Genomic DNA, 15703 nt, shown 5'->3' with positions numbered 1-15703 from the left:
AGCGCTGCCCTGGCGGATTCAGACCGCCAGCACCGCTAGGCCGTCGGCTGGCGGCAACCTGGTGGTGCCGGCGGTCGGACCGTGGCGGCTCCGCCACGGTCATCCACTGTCATAATATGGCGGTCGGACCTCCCCTGTTGGTAGCAGTGCCAGCGCCACCGTGAGTCTGGCGGTCCATGGACTGCCAGACTCGTAATGAGGCCCTGAGTTATTTTGGGATGTTGGTGATGTTTTTTCGACAGGGTAGAGGATATAAGGATGGGCATTGACCTTTTCAATGATAAATATAGATTTGGGTACCAGGTAATGGCACTTCCAAAAGAAGGTCAGATATGGCATGAAGTTACTATAGTAGAGTATTTTGGAATATCTTTCTACAAAATAGCAGCCAAACAGCCATAATAACCACAGGCCATACAAGTATGTGATCAAATAAAACAAGGAGGATGTCATGGCCCACTTCACCGCTGTTGGGGGCTTGCCATGGTATTCAGAATAATATCAGGCCCAATCACAGAGTCACAGAGATGGCCCACATGGCTGAACACATAAAAGTGGTTGTTGACTCCTCAAGACATGAATTAAGTGGAAAACGTGTCATGATGGATATCCTATGGCAGAAGAAGCAGTCTAATGTGAAAAGACAGTGCTGGTCTCAACAAGTGACTCAAAAGCAATTGTGAAATTCTGTGACAAAAATATATATACAAATCGATAGCTAAGGATGTTATGTCTTCCTAGCAGGTTGACAAAGCCCTACTGTAATACAAGATTTTAGTACATGCTCCATCATCATGCTACAGATTTTTTATCCCAGTGGTGTTGAACAATGAGACTTACTTTGCTCTACAAAATGTATTTAGTGCATCAGGAACTGGAATTTATTCACCAGATTGTAGTCATGTTTAGTTTTTGTTTACTGGGCAATGTGTTTTTCCAGTGTATTCTAATACGTGATTTGTTATTTGTTACAGTGCATTCTTTCTACAAGTGCTCAACAAACTACTTCTTGCTTGGGGTGTATCCCCAATTATTTCAAACATCCTAGCTCAATAGCTGGTGTATAACTGAAATGGGCTGAAATTAGAAGGAAATTTAGCAATAATCTCACCACTTAGAATGGCCCATCACTTAGCAAGTGCAGTGTGAAAAGTTTGCGCAATCATGTCCCATTCTGCTCCAGCTTGAGTCACACATAGAGATTACTTTTAAGTGGTCCCCATTGATCTATTTTCAGATTCGGAAGTTATCTACAATGATTGTTAAAGATAAAGAATGACGATGTATTCCATCCCAATGATTTCTAGGAATGTTTTACTAAGTACATCATACATCATTTTTAAATATTTATTCCAGAAGAAGGGCAATTGATAGAACAAGCACAATTTGTTTCAGGGACTTGCAATTCCATGACAATTAACTTGATAAAAACTCGGAAACACATATCAGGAGAGTTTTCTTACGTAGTCCATTCCTCACAGGCAATTTGTGCATGTGCGACCGGGTGGATGTCATCTTACTAAGGCCCGCCGATGGGGCTGTCCACGTCCGAGCAGTAGAGTGTGTGAGGCAGTGACTGGGAGTTATACTTAAGAAGGTTTCTCCTCCAGTGTTCACTTTTCCCAGAATACAAGAATCGGGCATTTAAAGCTGTGTTCTTCACTCAAAGAATGTGTGGGCTTCAGCAAGGTATCCTCTTTCTCTGCACCTTCTTTCTAATCAACTCCCAATTGGCACAAAATCAAAGTTGTGTTTACCCAAGTGAAGTGCTTTATAAATAATAGATAATTTGACTCTGTTTGACTTAAAAGGGAATATGCTTTTCACCGGGAACAGTTTGTTTGACTTTCCTCCTCTTGGTTTCTCTGGGGAACAGGGAGGTTTGTTTTCATTGGCTTTGTTATATTGTTGTTTTATTCTTTCTTGATTATCATATAAACAGCAGAAATGCCATCAATCAAGTTCTGTGTTTTGACCGAGAGGACTGTGTCTCTGGGTATTCGACATCTCGTTATAGCAAAGCATCCAAACTAGGGAGAGCTGGAAAAGGCCATGAGATGTTTTACAAAACTTGAACTCTTGTGCTACTGTTAGAAAGTCTTTCCCGTAAGATAGCTTTTTGGTATCCTGGGATATGGCTGTCTATGTCTGGTGCTCCACTGTTTTTCAGGAGTTGTGTAGCATCACAGGCAGGAATCTTGAGCAAATCCCTTGAATTCACTTTTTGTTTCTGCTGTCTTCAATTGGCTGGAGAAACTGCTATAACTTATCGCCTGGTAGAACCTGAAAAAAAAACAGAAAACAGCCTCAAAGTACAAGATTTTGTGCGAAAATGTATTTATTTGTAACCAGTTTACTTTCACCTGCAACAAAAATGCTAACAGGGCCACAAATTCCTGACCTTTGAAGTTGTTCAGAATTAAAAATTGAAATAATTACGCTGCAGTTAGCTCTTGCTTTTGCTCAAGCCCACACCACATTATAGAGAAGCTTTTATAAGTTGTGGCATGCACTAGGAAAGGCTCTTGCGGCAGGCATTGATGAATGCCAAGGTTATTGAAGACCAGTGCTGCCTACTCTTGGGTTCGCCTCATGCCTCTTTCTTTCACCTGCCTCCACTTCCTATATCTTTATCTTACTCTTGCAGGTCACTGTTTCATAGCTTTCTCTTCCTTCTTCTTTTTCCCCTTCCCACCTTTTTCCCACTTGCTCAGGGTAAAAGCCCCTTTCCCCAGAATGAGTGCCAGTGCCCACCACGTACAAAGAACAGCACAAATTAAACACTGGATGCCTCACGCCCCCCATGTAAAAATACCTGCCACTATGAATATATACTGCTTGGGTTTGAGAAATGAAGGCTGTGGTGAAGGCCCTACTTCTTGCACATCCTCATTTCCAGAAAGGACCATGAATCAAGTTTATCCAAGCCTATCAAACAACTTCAATTATTTGCCCAGGTAATGACACTGCTTATTGGTGCCCTCTTCACGCCCCCCTGTTGTGAGCAACAGTCTCAGTCATTAGTAAATGTCTGTGGTAGATGAAGCCTTCAGTGGAAGATGTGCAAGCTGGTAATTGCTCCTTCCCATATGGTGCTGATGTTATGTTATCAGCAGATTGCTCCTTATGCGTGGGTCTGAGGTTTCCATCTACTGGTTATGCGTGGTTGTTTGGCTGGTTATAGTTGGTAGAGATTTGTAAACAGTTTATAGTTTGCGTTGGTTGAAATCAGTGTGAACTGAGTTCCACCCTATTAAAGATCTTGGCAGTGTGTTATATGTAGTGAAGGGCTGAACCCTTTTTAGTTGAGCTACATGATAGGTTCTAACCCAGCCTAGGCAGAATGTTTCCTAGACACTTGTTAACCCAGAAAATACCTGTGAGGCGAGGTGGGTCATGGGAGGGTATTGTCCGTGTTAAGCTACGTTTCTCTGAATGAAACCCTCGATCCTTGTTTGATGTGTGGATACATTGTATTCTCAAATAAACCAATGAACAACATATTTCCAATTTTCAGCACTGTTGCCGTTTCCTCAGCTACATTTTCAACCGCGCCTGTGCCTCTTTATTAAAACGTGTTTTTTAAAGTTTGTTTTTAGTGTTTCCCTCACATCTTTGAATTGCGGTCATTCAAAGACCTACCCCCACCCTCCTCCTTAATACCGCGTTGTAAAATCAAACTCGAGTCTTGTCAGCTAAGCCTTTAACTCCCCGTTGAATTTACTTAGTTGGCTAAGAAAGACTTCTGCGTTTCCTTCTCTGTTACTTGCGCCGTAAAACGGCTAATGAAACTCAAGCTGAGCTCTACCTGTCATCATGAAAATGACCTGAAAATTGCCTACAGATTGCCCGATGTGGTCTGCAGTGAGAAGCAACACTTAGAAGACGGTGATCGCACCATGCTCTGCTTTGTAGATTGGCAAAGTGAGCAAGTGTGACCTGGAAGTCGTAAAAAGAAGCCCTTTCAACCCAAATATCGTCAATGTAAGATTTATATGGTTGGGTGAAAACTTAAAAGCAAACACACTCTCTGTTTCTTATTACGGAAAATTCCTAATTTTAAATGATAGTTGCAATGTCAGCTGTAATCTATAAATTACTGAATTACTGAAGGTAGCACCAAATAAAAGATCAAACAACAGCATAGACATCGTGGAACATAACCTAAAATATAAAGGCCATTAGGCCCTTTGCTGTCACGTGCAGGAATTCTAATAGAAGATTGGCTATGTCCCAGCTGACATTTTAAAGTTGTAGTGTTCATTATACAAGCATTCCTTGGGACTGTTCATTTGCAAGGACAAAGATGGGGCATGCAATGCGTCTTTTATTTCGCAGCCTACGTTCTCCCTTCTATCAAGTAGATGGATTCCCCTAGCCTGTGAGGGTGGGTCGCCCCCAAGAGTAACTAGGACAACAGAGTAAGGGCTGTTGAGTAGGCCAGGCTGAGTATCCTTGAAGTTGTCCGGATACCATAGCTTCTCCTCTTTTCTGTAGAATTGGAGGCAGCTCTTTTCCAACTATGGTTCCTTTCCCTTTAGAAATGTGTCAAACCTTGAAACAGCTCCTTTCCAACTATGGTTCCTTTCCCTTAAGAAATGTGTCAAGCCTTGAAGAAATGTATCTTGTTTTATTTATTTTATACGCAACATATTTATTGTACACGTGGGTGCTGGACAATAATTCTCAAAATATCAGCACACATCTAAACATAAACTGAAAAACATAACACCAAGGCATGTACCCAAGAGCACTTGGTAGTACTATTACTTTTTTGAGCAGTATGAGAGTGGTACTTTTGATACAAAATTGAAATTAAGATTGCAAATTCCCCTGCTTAAGAGTGTAAACTCGTGCGTGGGACACACAAGGTGAATTTACACCTGTAAATACATTTGCTCGGTTTTCGTTCACTACATTGAGGTATACCATAATGACATATCAAAAGAGTACATCTGCTTATTGCATCCCACTACATTGTCACAGTAAGTATATATTTACTATTTTTAACTCCACATCTATTTACCTTCATGATGTAGTGTTAGCCGATGCAATATTTTTGTCATACAGTATGTCCCCTGAGATTTAGTGAAGGCCCGCTACCACTTTGCTCACATGTTATATTACACTGGTGAAGAGTGAGTATGTTTGGTCCTCATGGTGAGGATTCCAGGGGGTTCCTTGGTGGAGATTCCTTTCTAATAAGGTCAACACCGACAAGCGGGCAAGTGATGGGTATTTAGAAACTTTTGGCAAGTAAGTTCGCACCCTGGATAGATTTACACATTGACAAAGGCAGGAGTAAATTTCTATCAAGGGTGGTAACTGGAAGAGAGCACCTAGAAATTCGGTGGAGATGTGCCTATTCGAAACAAAAAAGTTAGCTTGTGTGTGGCAGTTTTATGAAGGTTCATTGCAGAGGGGCAAAACGAGGGGTGGGGGGTGTAAATGGGATCCGAAAGAGAAGTGTCTTGAATGAAGAACAAGTAAAAATGACTTCATGTGGGAAAAACAGCCAAATTGTAAGTTTTGTTTGTTTCAACCCTACTGACCTATCGGAGGCATCCAACTTTTCAGTATGCTCCTTTTTTCCGTAAATACCAGTCCTTTCAAAAAACAATATTAGGAGGTCATTCATGACTTTAGTTTCCCCTACCTGTTAGCCAAAAAACCACAGCCACTTGTCACTTTCATCAGTGGTCGTTTGTGACTGCGCTTGCATGGGAAGTGACAGAGAGGCTAACAAAATCAGTAGACAGGAAATGAGCAGCGGCTTCTGGCAGCTCAGTCACCTGTAGGCAAGATCACATCTGGTTTTTTAGGTTTTATGAGGAAAAAAGCATGGGAAACCAGAAAGTAAGAATGAAAAATTGAGAATCTTGGGAGAAATCCGATCGCACAACTGGTCATGCACCTTAGGAGAAATGGGGGATAAAGTGTATATTTGCAAAGGAAATTTACAGTTAAAATATCATTGTGGATTAATAATCCCAGTGGATTCGGTAAGTATTTTTTGATAAACAATTTTAATTAATATTTAGCCACAACACAGTTGGCAAAAATAGGCAATGAACATTTGAAACACAGATATCTCATTATATATACGAAATGTGCGACTACACAGACCACTAGCTCTCGACCGATACTGCACTGTTTCAATAGGCGTCATTCAGGATCCCACAAACAATACAATTGCTAGTCCAGTTGGCCCAATTATTTGCCTCAAACTTGTCTGTGTTTACGAGGGCACCCTCTGGCTTCAAAGACCACTTGTTCCTGTCGTCCGCACCAGTCCACCCCACGCCGCCACTCCAACAATGAGGGACGGGTGGGGGACATCCAGGGTGCAGCTATATTTCGCTTAGCTACCAAGAGGGCCGTGCCCAGGAATGATCATTCAGCTCTTGTGTCCCCAGAACCCTCCACCTCACCAAGTGGTATCAATAGGGGGGAGAGCGCTACAGCCCACCCTAAGACCTACATTAATTCCTGCGTCACTCCAGCCCAATGATGTGTGACCACCGAGCAGGCCCACACCATATGATAGACGTCTGCTGGCTCATCGCCACACCTGGGGCAGTAGGGTTTGGGATGCAGCCCCGCCTTGTGCATCCAGGTCGGGTGAGGCAGTGCACAGGTAATATGTTTGCACGAGCTGTAGCCGTGAGGAAATAGTGAGCTCTGGTGGGGCCATCAAGGCGTCTCGCCAGTCCTCTTCGTCTATGGGACCCAGGCACTCTTCCCATCAGATTTTAAAATGTTCTAGTGTGTCAAGTGAGTTGATTATTAAGGTTCGGTAGATTTGAGAGATGTCTCTGTGCCAAATCTCCCATGAGGACTTTAGCTGCCAAGGGGCTGTATTCTGGCAGTGGTTCAGACAATGGGACATGGGCCTGGATAGCATGTCGCAGTTGAAGATATTTGTAGAATTGGGAATGTGTAAGGGCGTAAATACTCTAAAGGTCTTGAAAGGAGCGAATCTGCGTTCCAGACCATATGTCTCCCAATTGTGTGAGGCCTATAAGGTCACAGGCTCTAAACCTCTGAAGGGTTGCCACCTCCCCCAACCAGGTACCATGCCAAAGAGGAATCTGTCGTGGGATTCTATTACCCCACTAAGTGTGTCGACGCACGGCCCACCAGGCAATGGATTGGGAAAATATTATCTTGAGGGACTGAAAGAATGCATTTGATATTGGTAAATGGCTGTTTGAAATGTTACCCTTGGCTGTTTGCATGTAAAAGTCATCTAAAAGTATTATTTTTAATGTTGTTTTGTACTTAATCCAGCCTGTTCCTATGTTCTTTCAACAAAATGTAGGTAGCTGCTGTTTTATGTCTTCACTTTATTTTTTAACTGACTTAGTGGATTGCTATTTTATTATACTCTGTTCTGTGTTTTAAAATCCACTAAAATATATGTCAACATTTACACTGAAAGAATAAATAGCATTTACTCCTTTAGTTAGAGTCTGCGCCGAATGCATTTGTTTAGCTTTCCTACGTGATTTAACCATACTGTGTACATGTCAACTTGAAAGGTGTGAAATTTCGAATAAAAGACGCAGGAATGTGCATGTTCGCACCATTGAAGTCACAGGTGGTGCTGGCGGAGACTGCAGGAGGCAGCTTCAGGAGAGAACTTCTCCTACACTGTGTTTTTGAGAGTTTGTTTTTCTGGTTCTTTTATCCTGCTTCAGCGGAAGTCGCGGGGGCTATTGGCCGGAGGACAGCGGGGAGTTTTCAAATAACCTGGCGCAGGAGCGGTGGTAACCGATTTATATGGTGCGCATCGTTTGTAAAGCAGTAGCTCGGAAGTTCCCTGACCTCGCTGCCTCAAATATGATCACGGTTTCCAAAAGAAACACACAGAAAAGGCGAAAACGCGTGTTGACGGGCAAAATTGCAACAATTTGTCACACTTGCAAAGCCCGCACTGTACACAATATCACATGATTCGGGGGCTGTAAATGTCCTTCCAGCTCACACTGTCAATATTGTGGTAAAAAGTAGTTTCCGTAGACCTTTGCTTTAATATCCGTGCTTGCCCTGCCCAAGTTAGAGGCCAGGGTTGTATGTAACACTGGCACTTGGTGAAGGTCTGCTTTCACTTGTTTCTGCTTTCCTTATTATTCACATCTGGTTGCAACGATTCTCAGGCGTCCTGCCTCATGAATATTGATGTCTTTCTGCGAATCCTTGTAGCCAGACTACGGCTGTGCTAGATTCATTCATAGACAATACACAGAACTGCCCTGGTCAAATTGGAGGCACTGCATCTGCTCAGTGATGCCAAGTGATCTGGCGAATTATATATTTGGCTAGGACAAATTTAAAATTGGTGGGCTACCAAGTGAATGGACTGATTTGAGCACTAACTTTGGGTGTTCTTTTAAAACTTATTATACCCTCATGTAAAATGAAACAGAACAAACATGGTTTGCCCCAAACTATGGATATGCACTTGAGCCAAAAAACGTGAAACATTCTGATTTTTGTGGTCCTTTCGCTGTGTTTGTGTAGGTGAAAATAAGGCAGGTAGTTTTCTTTAGCTTTTCTAATGTTTAAGCAGAGATTACGCAGGAGGTGAAATCAATGTACTTGTTATCACACAAGCAAAAACATTTTAGTTTTGTTAATAAGGGTTCACAGACCCAGCTTTTTGTGTTAGAAATCTAGATTCAAAAGACTGTTATTAAGGAAGAGATGTGGTATGTGCTTTTTGCAGTGGTTTCATAGTCTTTGATATTAACTAGAACAAAATAGGGTTGCTCTACTTCCAGTAAAAGGAAAGCATAAAAAATGATGCACAATTGAATTTTTCAGTTTACTCCAGTATTTGAGCTTTCATAGATTCACATGCTTGAATCATTCCCCGTCGTTGAGAGGGGAGCCCCCGGTACATTTAACCAAGCAGTGTTACTGTAGATTTAAACCTAAGGGCCCTTAGGCCTCTTAATTTAACACTCTATCAGAGTCATTTTTATGAAAAAGGACCAAACCTCAGAATCCACCAATCAGGAGACACCACCCTGTAGAACCCTCCTGAGAGAAGCTCCAGTACCTCAGATTTTCTATTGCATATTGTGCTACGGAGTCTCCTCAGAACTCTGCTCTTTCTTCATATCTTTTGAATTAGCTTCAAGCTGATATTCTTCTTTTAAACTTGTTCTGACTGATTGTGGGTGAGGCCTACAACATGTCTGACAAGGAAAAGAAAAGTTTGTTCAGATCCTGCAAGACCTGTGGGAAAAAGAGATTCTCCAGTATTGGGGTATCTTTCATAGATTCACATGCTTGAATCATTCCCCGTCGTCGAAGCGGGAGTCCCACGGTACATAGAAAGCAATAAATAGATTAAAAACCCTTTTTTTTTTTTTCATTGTAGTCAATAGCAAAAAATACATTCACTTTTCTATCAGCCTCATTAGAAAAAGCCCAAAATTCAGCCAATCAGGCGAGACCACCCTTTTAGAATCCTCAGCACAGAGGCTCAGTCTCTCAGATTTTCTACCGCACGTCGTGTGTAAGGGAGTCTCCCTGAGCTCTGCTCAGTTTACTTTCTCTTCAAGAGATATACTTCAGCTTTCACTCTTAACTTTGCTGTAGTACTTCTTCCATCATGTCTACAGCAAGAAAAGGCTTGTTTAGACCTTGTGGTACCTGTGGAAAGTTAAGGCTTCATTGTGAGGACCCTCACAAGGACTGCATATACTGTCTCCATCCAGAGCATAAGGTCAAGGATTGTAAGATCTGCAGGACATTTCCTAATAAGACTCTCAGAGACAGAGAAGCCAGGCTCCTGCTTTGGCTTCAGAAGCGAAAATCCAAGGAAACTTTCTCTGAGAAGGAGGACAGCGATACATCAGTGGCCTCAAAGAAGAGGAAAAGGTCTGTGGAGAGCTTCTCCCCCAAGAGCAGTAAGTCAGCTAAGAAGCTACATGCGTTTAAGGATAGACCTGAGGAACACCCATCAACATCCAGGGAACATGGTGGTAAGGTTCGTTCTGAGCCATCTACTCCTGCTACCACCTCAAAAAAGCTCAAAAGATCCCCAAGTTCCCTACCACCGTCGACATCCAGGATGTCCACACCGTCGACGGCACCGTCGACGATCGCATCGTCGACGACAGGTCTTCCTTCATCGACGACAACGGCGACGGCCACATTTACAGCTCCGTCGTCGCCAATGATTGTTACTTCATCTCCGCTATCATCTACAACTATAACGTCGGTGAGCTTAAAATACGGTCCCTCACCTGCTCCTGAGTCTATATCCAAACATTATGGAGCATCTCCTTACTTACCTCAGAGGATTCTGCCGATAAAGAGTAAATCTACTCACCTGCTACCGTCTCATACATCGCCTAGTAAAGTCGCACCAGTACCTTCACAGCATCTGTTTGCTGACGAAGAGGAGGAAGATGATATATACTCAGATGACGTTTTTTTCCCGGTGGCACGTAGCCCCTCAGAACTACGTATTAAATGTCAGGAGGAGGATGAAGAGGAAAGTGACCAGCTCTATTTAGGTCAGCAGCAGCAGAGTCGCATACAACCTCAAGAGCAACAGGAGCAGACGATCCAGATGCCTGTTTCTTTGATAGCCAATCTTCAGCAGATGATGCAGGACTATTACTCTAGATTCCCTCCACCTGGCTCCACTACCCCGGTACAACCTCCACATACGCCGACATCTACTCCTGTTCGGCCATCGGATGCTACGGAACCTATTCCAGGTCCTTCATCTGGGCAGGATGTTGATCCACCTTCGTCAGAGGATGAGCAGGAAGAAGGTTAAATTCTGATGGATACAACTACCTGTGGATTCCTCACCTCATGAATACTCCCATGGCGCCAGCATTCTACGGAAATCTTCTTACTAGTCTCTGCACGTCGACGAGGACGTCACTGTCTCGCACGCGACGCCGTCTGACGTCATACAGGCAATAAGAGGTCCTCGACGACGTGCAGACGTCAGTTCCCTTTTTTCCGTGCATTCGAAACGGTTATCTTCGAGGGAGCAACTGTTACTCTTGCGGTTACAGTGTATATCTTGCTGCGTACTCTTTCTCTGTGGAAATAATGTCGCAGAGAAAGTCTGGATTTAAGCCTTGTCGTGAGTGTGGAGGCAAGATGTCGGTGACGGATCCTCATTCCGATTGCCTTTGGTGTTTGAGCTCCGACCACGACGTCTCGACTTGTGATTCGTGTCAGCACATGAATCCGAAGGCCATTAAAGAACGCGAGGCGAAGCTGTTTATGGCCAAGTCAAAGGAGAAGCATCACAAGAAAAAGTCTTCTCCAAGACATCGGCGTCATCGAGACTCCCGGCGCCGTAGAGAATCTCGGCGTCATTCAAGGGAGGCTCGTTCCAGGTCTCCGGATCGGCGCCGGAGGACATGGGAGGTCAGCCCCACGGTGACGCCGCATCCTTCGACGCCGTTGCTCTCTCCGACGTCTCCAACTTCGCCTGGACAGGCGTCGGTGATTGAGGTATTGGAGCCTCAGGTGTTTTCTCCGGCGCAGACCCCGAGGCCGGCGTCGGGGTCGCCTCCGAGTCAGGCACCCCAGTATCCGGCTTTTCCCACCCCTGGAGCCGATAGTTCCGCATTCTTGAATGCGATGTATGCCATCTTCCAACAGATGGCTCCAGGGGGTGCTCCGGCTGGGCCTTTGGCCTTTTCTTTGGGTGATCCTGCGCCTCTTCGGCCGGCACCCTTTATGCCCTTTCTCCCGTTTGGGAACGTGGGCTCGGCGCCAGTGTCGGCGCCGGTGGCCGCTCCGATGGCTTCGGAGGGATTGGCCCCAGGGATTTCCATCCCGTCGACGTCGAGATTTCGGCCTGTGACTCCGGTGGGTCCATCCGTTTCATCTGCTCTTCAGTCGGCGCCGAAGTTACCTGTGGCGCCGGATGCGGCGTCGGTGGCTTCGGAAGATCGGCGCCGATCTCCGACTTCGGCGGAGGTGTTGTCAACTCCGCGGATTGAGCAACGACTGCATTCAAGGAGGCGTGCTCTCCGGGTACTAGAGGAGCAGGAGTACCAACGAGCCCTAGAGGAAGGAGAGCTAGAGGACTCGGGTGATGGGCTGCGTGGACTGGAGTCGGCCAGTGGGCTGGACACTTCCCCTGAGTGGGACCTTTCGTCCCCGGGGGAATATACCGAGGAAGCTGCTTCCTTTCATACAGTGGTACGGAAGGCAGCTAGTTTTTTGGACCTGCCTTTGCCGGTGGTGGAGGCGAAACAAAACCTTTTGACAGAGGTGTTGCATCCGGCCTCAGCCGCGGCGGAGCCTCTATTACCTTTTAATGACGCTCTGCTGGATCCGGTTTTAGAGGTGTGGAAGAAGCCGGCATCTTCCCCAGCAGTTCACAGAGCCGTGGCCAGGAGGTATCGGACGGCTCCAACTGATCCTGGTTTCCTATCTAGGCACCCTACGCCGGAGAGCTTGGTTGTGCAGGCCTCCTGTTCGTCCAAATCAGCGCCTGGTTCTTTCCCGACGGTGCCTGGGGACAGAGACTCAAAAAAGCTAGAGGCGCAGTCGAAGAAGATTTTTTCGTCCTGCAGTCTGGCGTTAAAAGCCACTAATGCGACCTGTATCCTGGGGAGGTATATTCATGCTCTGATGGATGACATCTCCTCTTCGTTTACAGAGCTTCCCCAGGGTCTTTTGGATCTTGTCTCTGATGCCCAGGCTGCTGCGACCCAAATTATCCAGACGGGACTGGATACCACTGACTCGGTAGCCAGAGCAATGGGCACAACTGTGGTGGAAAGGAGACAGGCCTGGCTACGTAACTCGGGCTTTTCGGCAGATGTACAGTCCACATTGTTGGATCTCCCGTTTGATGGGGACAAACTGTTTGGGGCTAAGGCTGATTCGGCCTTGGAACGTTTTAAGGAGAGCAGGGCCACGGCTAAGTCGTTGGGACTCCAAGCTCCTTCTTCCACGGCCTCTTCCAGATTCTTCAGGAGGTTTCGTGGATTTGGGCGTGGCTCTTCCTCCTCTTCCTTTCGGGGAAGATATCAGCAACCTGCCTCTTCCCACCCCTATAGATCTTTTAGGGGGAGGGGTAGGGTCCGCACCAGGGGAGCCTCTCAGCAGCACTCTGCCTCTTCCTCATCCTCTGGCGGGGTGCAGCAGGGGAAGCAGCCTTAGGCTTCCACCATTTCCCACTCACTCCTCTCCTGTAGGGGGAAGATTACAGCATTTTCTCACCAAATGGGAGACTGTTACGTCGGACACTTGGGTTCTCAGTGTTGTGGGAAAAGGCTACACCCTTCCCTTTCGGGAGTTTCCGCCCCTCATCCCGCCCCGCCCTTCGTATTGTTCACAAGAACACCTCCTGTTGCTAGAACAGGAGGTGGAAGTCCTCCTTTTAAAGGGCGCAGTGGAGTTGGTCCCGGAGCAGGAAAGGGGTCAAGGAGTTTACTCAAGGTATTTCCTGATTCCCAAGAAGGATGGTCGTTTGAGACCAATTCTGGACCTGAGGATCTTGAATTGGTTCCTCAAGCAGGAAAAGTTCAAGATGCTGACCCTAGCACAGGTGCTTTTGGCGTTGAACATGGAAGACTGGATGGTGTCTGTCGACTTGCAGGATGCTTACTTTCATATCCCGATACTCAAGTCACACAGGAAGTATCTCCGGTTTGTGGTGGGATCGCAACACTACCAGTTTGCGGTCCTTCCGTTTGGTCTTACTTCAGCACCTCGAGTCTTCACGAAGGTGATGTCGGTGGTTGCGGCAGAGCTCAGAAGGAAGGGGATAGCAGTATTCCCTTACTTGGACGATTGGTTGATCAAAGCCAAGTCCCCGGAGCTTGTGTTGCGTCATCTGCAGTCAACAACCCAGTTGTTGTTCGACCTGGGCTTTTCGGTGAACGAGCCCAAATCTCACCTGGAGCCCTCTCAGCGCCTCCTGTTCATAGGGGCAGTACTGGATACGACATTGGGTCGGGCCTTTCCTCCGCCTCAGCGGATTCAAGATATTCAGGATTTGGTTCCAATGTTTCGAAACGGAGCGGTAGTTCCAGTCCTCAAGGTCCTTCGTCTGCTCGGTCTTTTTGCCTCCTGCATTCTGTTGGTCACGCATGCTCGCTGGCACATGAGGGCTCTTCAGTGGTGCCTCCGAAGGCAGTGGTCTCAACACAGAGGGGATCTAGAGGGTACTGTCAAGATCTCCAGAGATGCTGCTGTGGATTTGAAGTGGTGGATTGCAAGCAACAATCTTTCACAAGGAAAACCGTTCCAGCAGTCGCCACCAGTGGCCACAGTCATAACGGATGCTTCCACTCTAGGGTGGGGAGCTCATCTGGGGGATCTGGAGATCAAAGGTCTTTGGTCTCCAGAGGAACAGATTTTTCACATCAATCTGTTAGAGTTACGGGCTGTACGTCTGGCTCTCAAGGCCTTCCTCCCTTCCCTTCGTGGTCAGTCGGTACAGGTCCTAACGGACAATACTACCACGATGTGGTACATAAACAAGCAGGGAGGAGTGGGGTCGTACCTTCTCTGCAGAGAAGCTCTTCGACTATGGTCCTGGGCAAAGGACCATCGGATTTGCTTGATAGCAAACCATCTGGCCGGAGTCTTGAACGTGCGTGCGGACAGTCTCAGTCGCCACTTCTCGGCAGACCACGAGTGGCGTCTCCATCCAGATCAAGTCCGTTTAATCTTCCAGAAGTGGGGGTTTCCTCGGGTAGATCTGTTCGCCACTCGAGAGAACGCGCATTGTCCGTTGTTCTGCAGCCTTCAGTATCCGATGCAGGAAGCATTGGGGGACGCGTTTCAAATGACCTGGTGCGGCCAGTTGCTTTACGCGTTTCCTCCCATACCCTTGATTCCTCGAGTATTGAGGAAGATTCGCCAAGACCGGGCTCTAGTAATCGTAATAGCTCCGGATTGGCCAAGGAGGGTGTGGTACTCCGACCTTCTCCAACTCTCAACGTGCCCGCCGCTCCGTCTCCCTTTCAGGGCAGACCTCCTCTCGCAGTCGCAGGGGCAGGTTCTACACCCCAACCTCCAGAGTCTGCACCTACATGCCTGGAGATTGAACGGGGCAACCTGAGTTCCTTCTCTCTCCCGCCTGAGGTAGTGGATGTTATATTAGCGGCCAGGCGACACTCCACTAAATCTATCTACGCTAATAGGTGGTCTAAATTTGTTGCGTGGTGTGGAGAGAGGCAGATTGATCCTTTACAAGCTCATCTATCGGACGTTTTGTCTTTTGCTCTATCTCTGGCGCAGAAAGGTTGTGCAGTGGCTACCATTAAAGGTTATTTATCGGCCTTGTCAGCCTTCATATGTCTTCCAGACCAACCATCTTTATTTAAATCCCCTATTGTTATCAGATTCTTGAAAGGTCTTCTAAATCAATATCCTCCAAAGCCATTCGTTATGCCGCAATGGGATTTGTCCTTAGTCCTGACTTTCCTTATGGGGTCCCCTTTTGAACCTATGCATTCTTGCCCCTTAAGGTATTTGTTTTTAAAAACAGTCTTCCTGATAGCTATAACATCAGCAAGGAGAGTGAGTGAGTTGCAGGCCTTATCAGTAAAACCCCCTTATACAACTTTTTATGGGGATAAGGTGGTGTTGAGGACCAAGGCTGCTTTCCTCCCGAAGGTTGTTTCACCCTTCCATTTGGCTCAGGCAATTACTTTGTCCACGTTCTATCCTCCGCCTCATCCTTCCAAAGAGG

The 15703-nt window shown here is 46.2% G+C and overlaps 1 protein-coding gene across 3 annotated transcripts in view; it reads right to left on the bottom strand.

Moving 5' to 3' along the window:
* Positions 1-1297: 1297 nt before the first annotated feature.
* Positions 1298-15703, bottom strand: part of CRLF1 (cytokine receptor like factor 1) — a 136701-nt gene continuing 122295 nt past the window's right edge. For all 3 annotated transcript variants that reach the window (XM_069215841.1, XM_069215840.1, XM_069215842.1), the window contains exon 8: positions 1298-2283. In XM_069215841.1, the coding sequence (XP_069071942.1) occupies positions 2267-2283 (17 nt within the window). In that variant the 3' untranslated portion in view covers positions 1298-2266. The remainder of the gene's footprint in view (positions 2284-15703) is intronic.

This window comes from Pleurodeles waltl, chromosome 12 (genome assembly GCF_031143425.1).
Source record: "Pleurodeles waltl isolate 20211129_DDA chromosome 12, aPleWal1.hap1.20221129, whole genome shotgun sequence".
Taxonomy (NCBI): domain Eukaryota; kingdom Metazoa; phylum Chordata; class Amphibia; order Caudata; family Salamandridae; genus Pleurodeles; species Pleurodeles waltl.
Note: the sequence above shows the minus strand (reverse complement) of the source record. Positions and strands in the feature narration are given on the sequence as shown.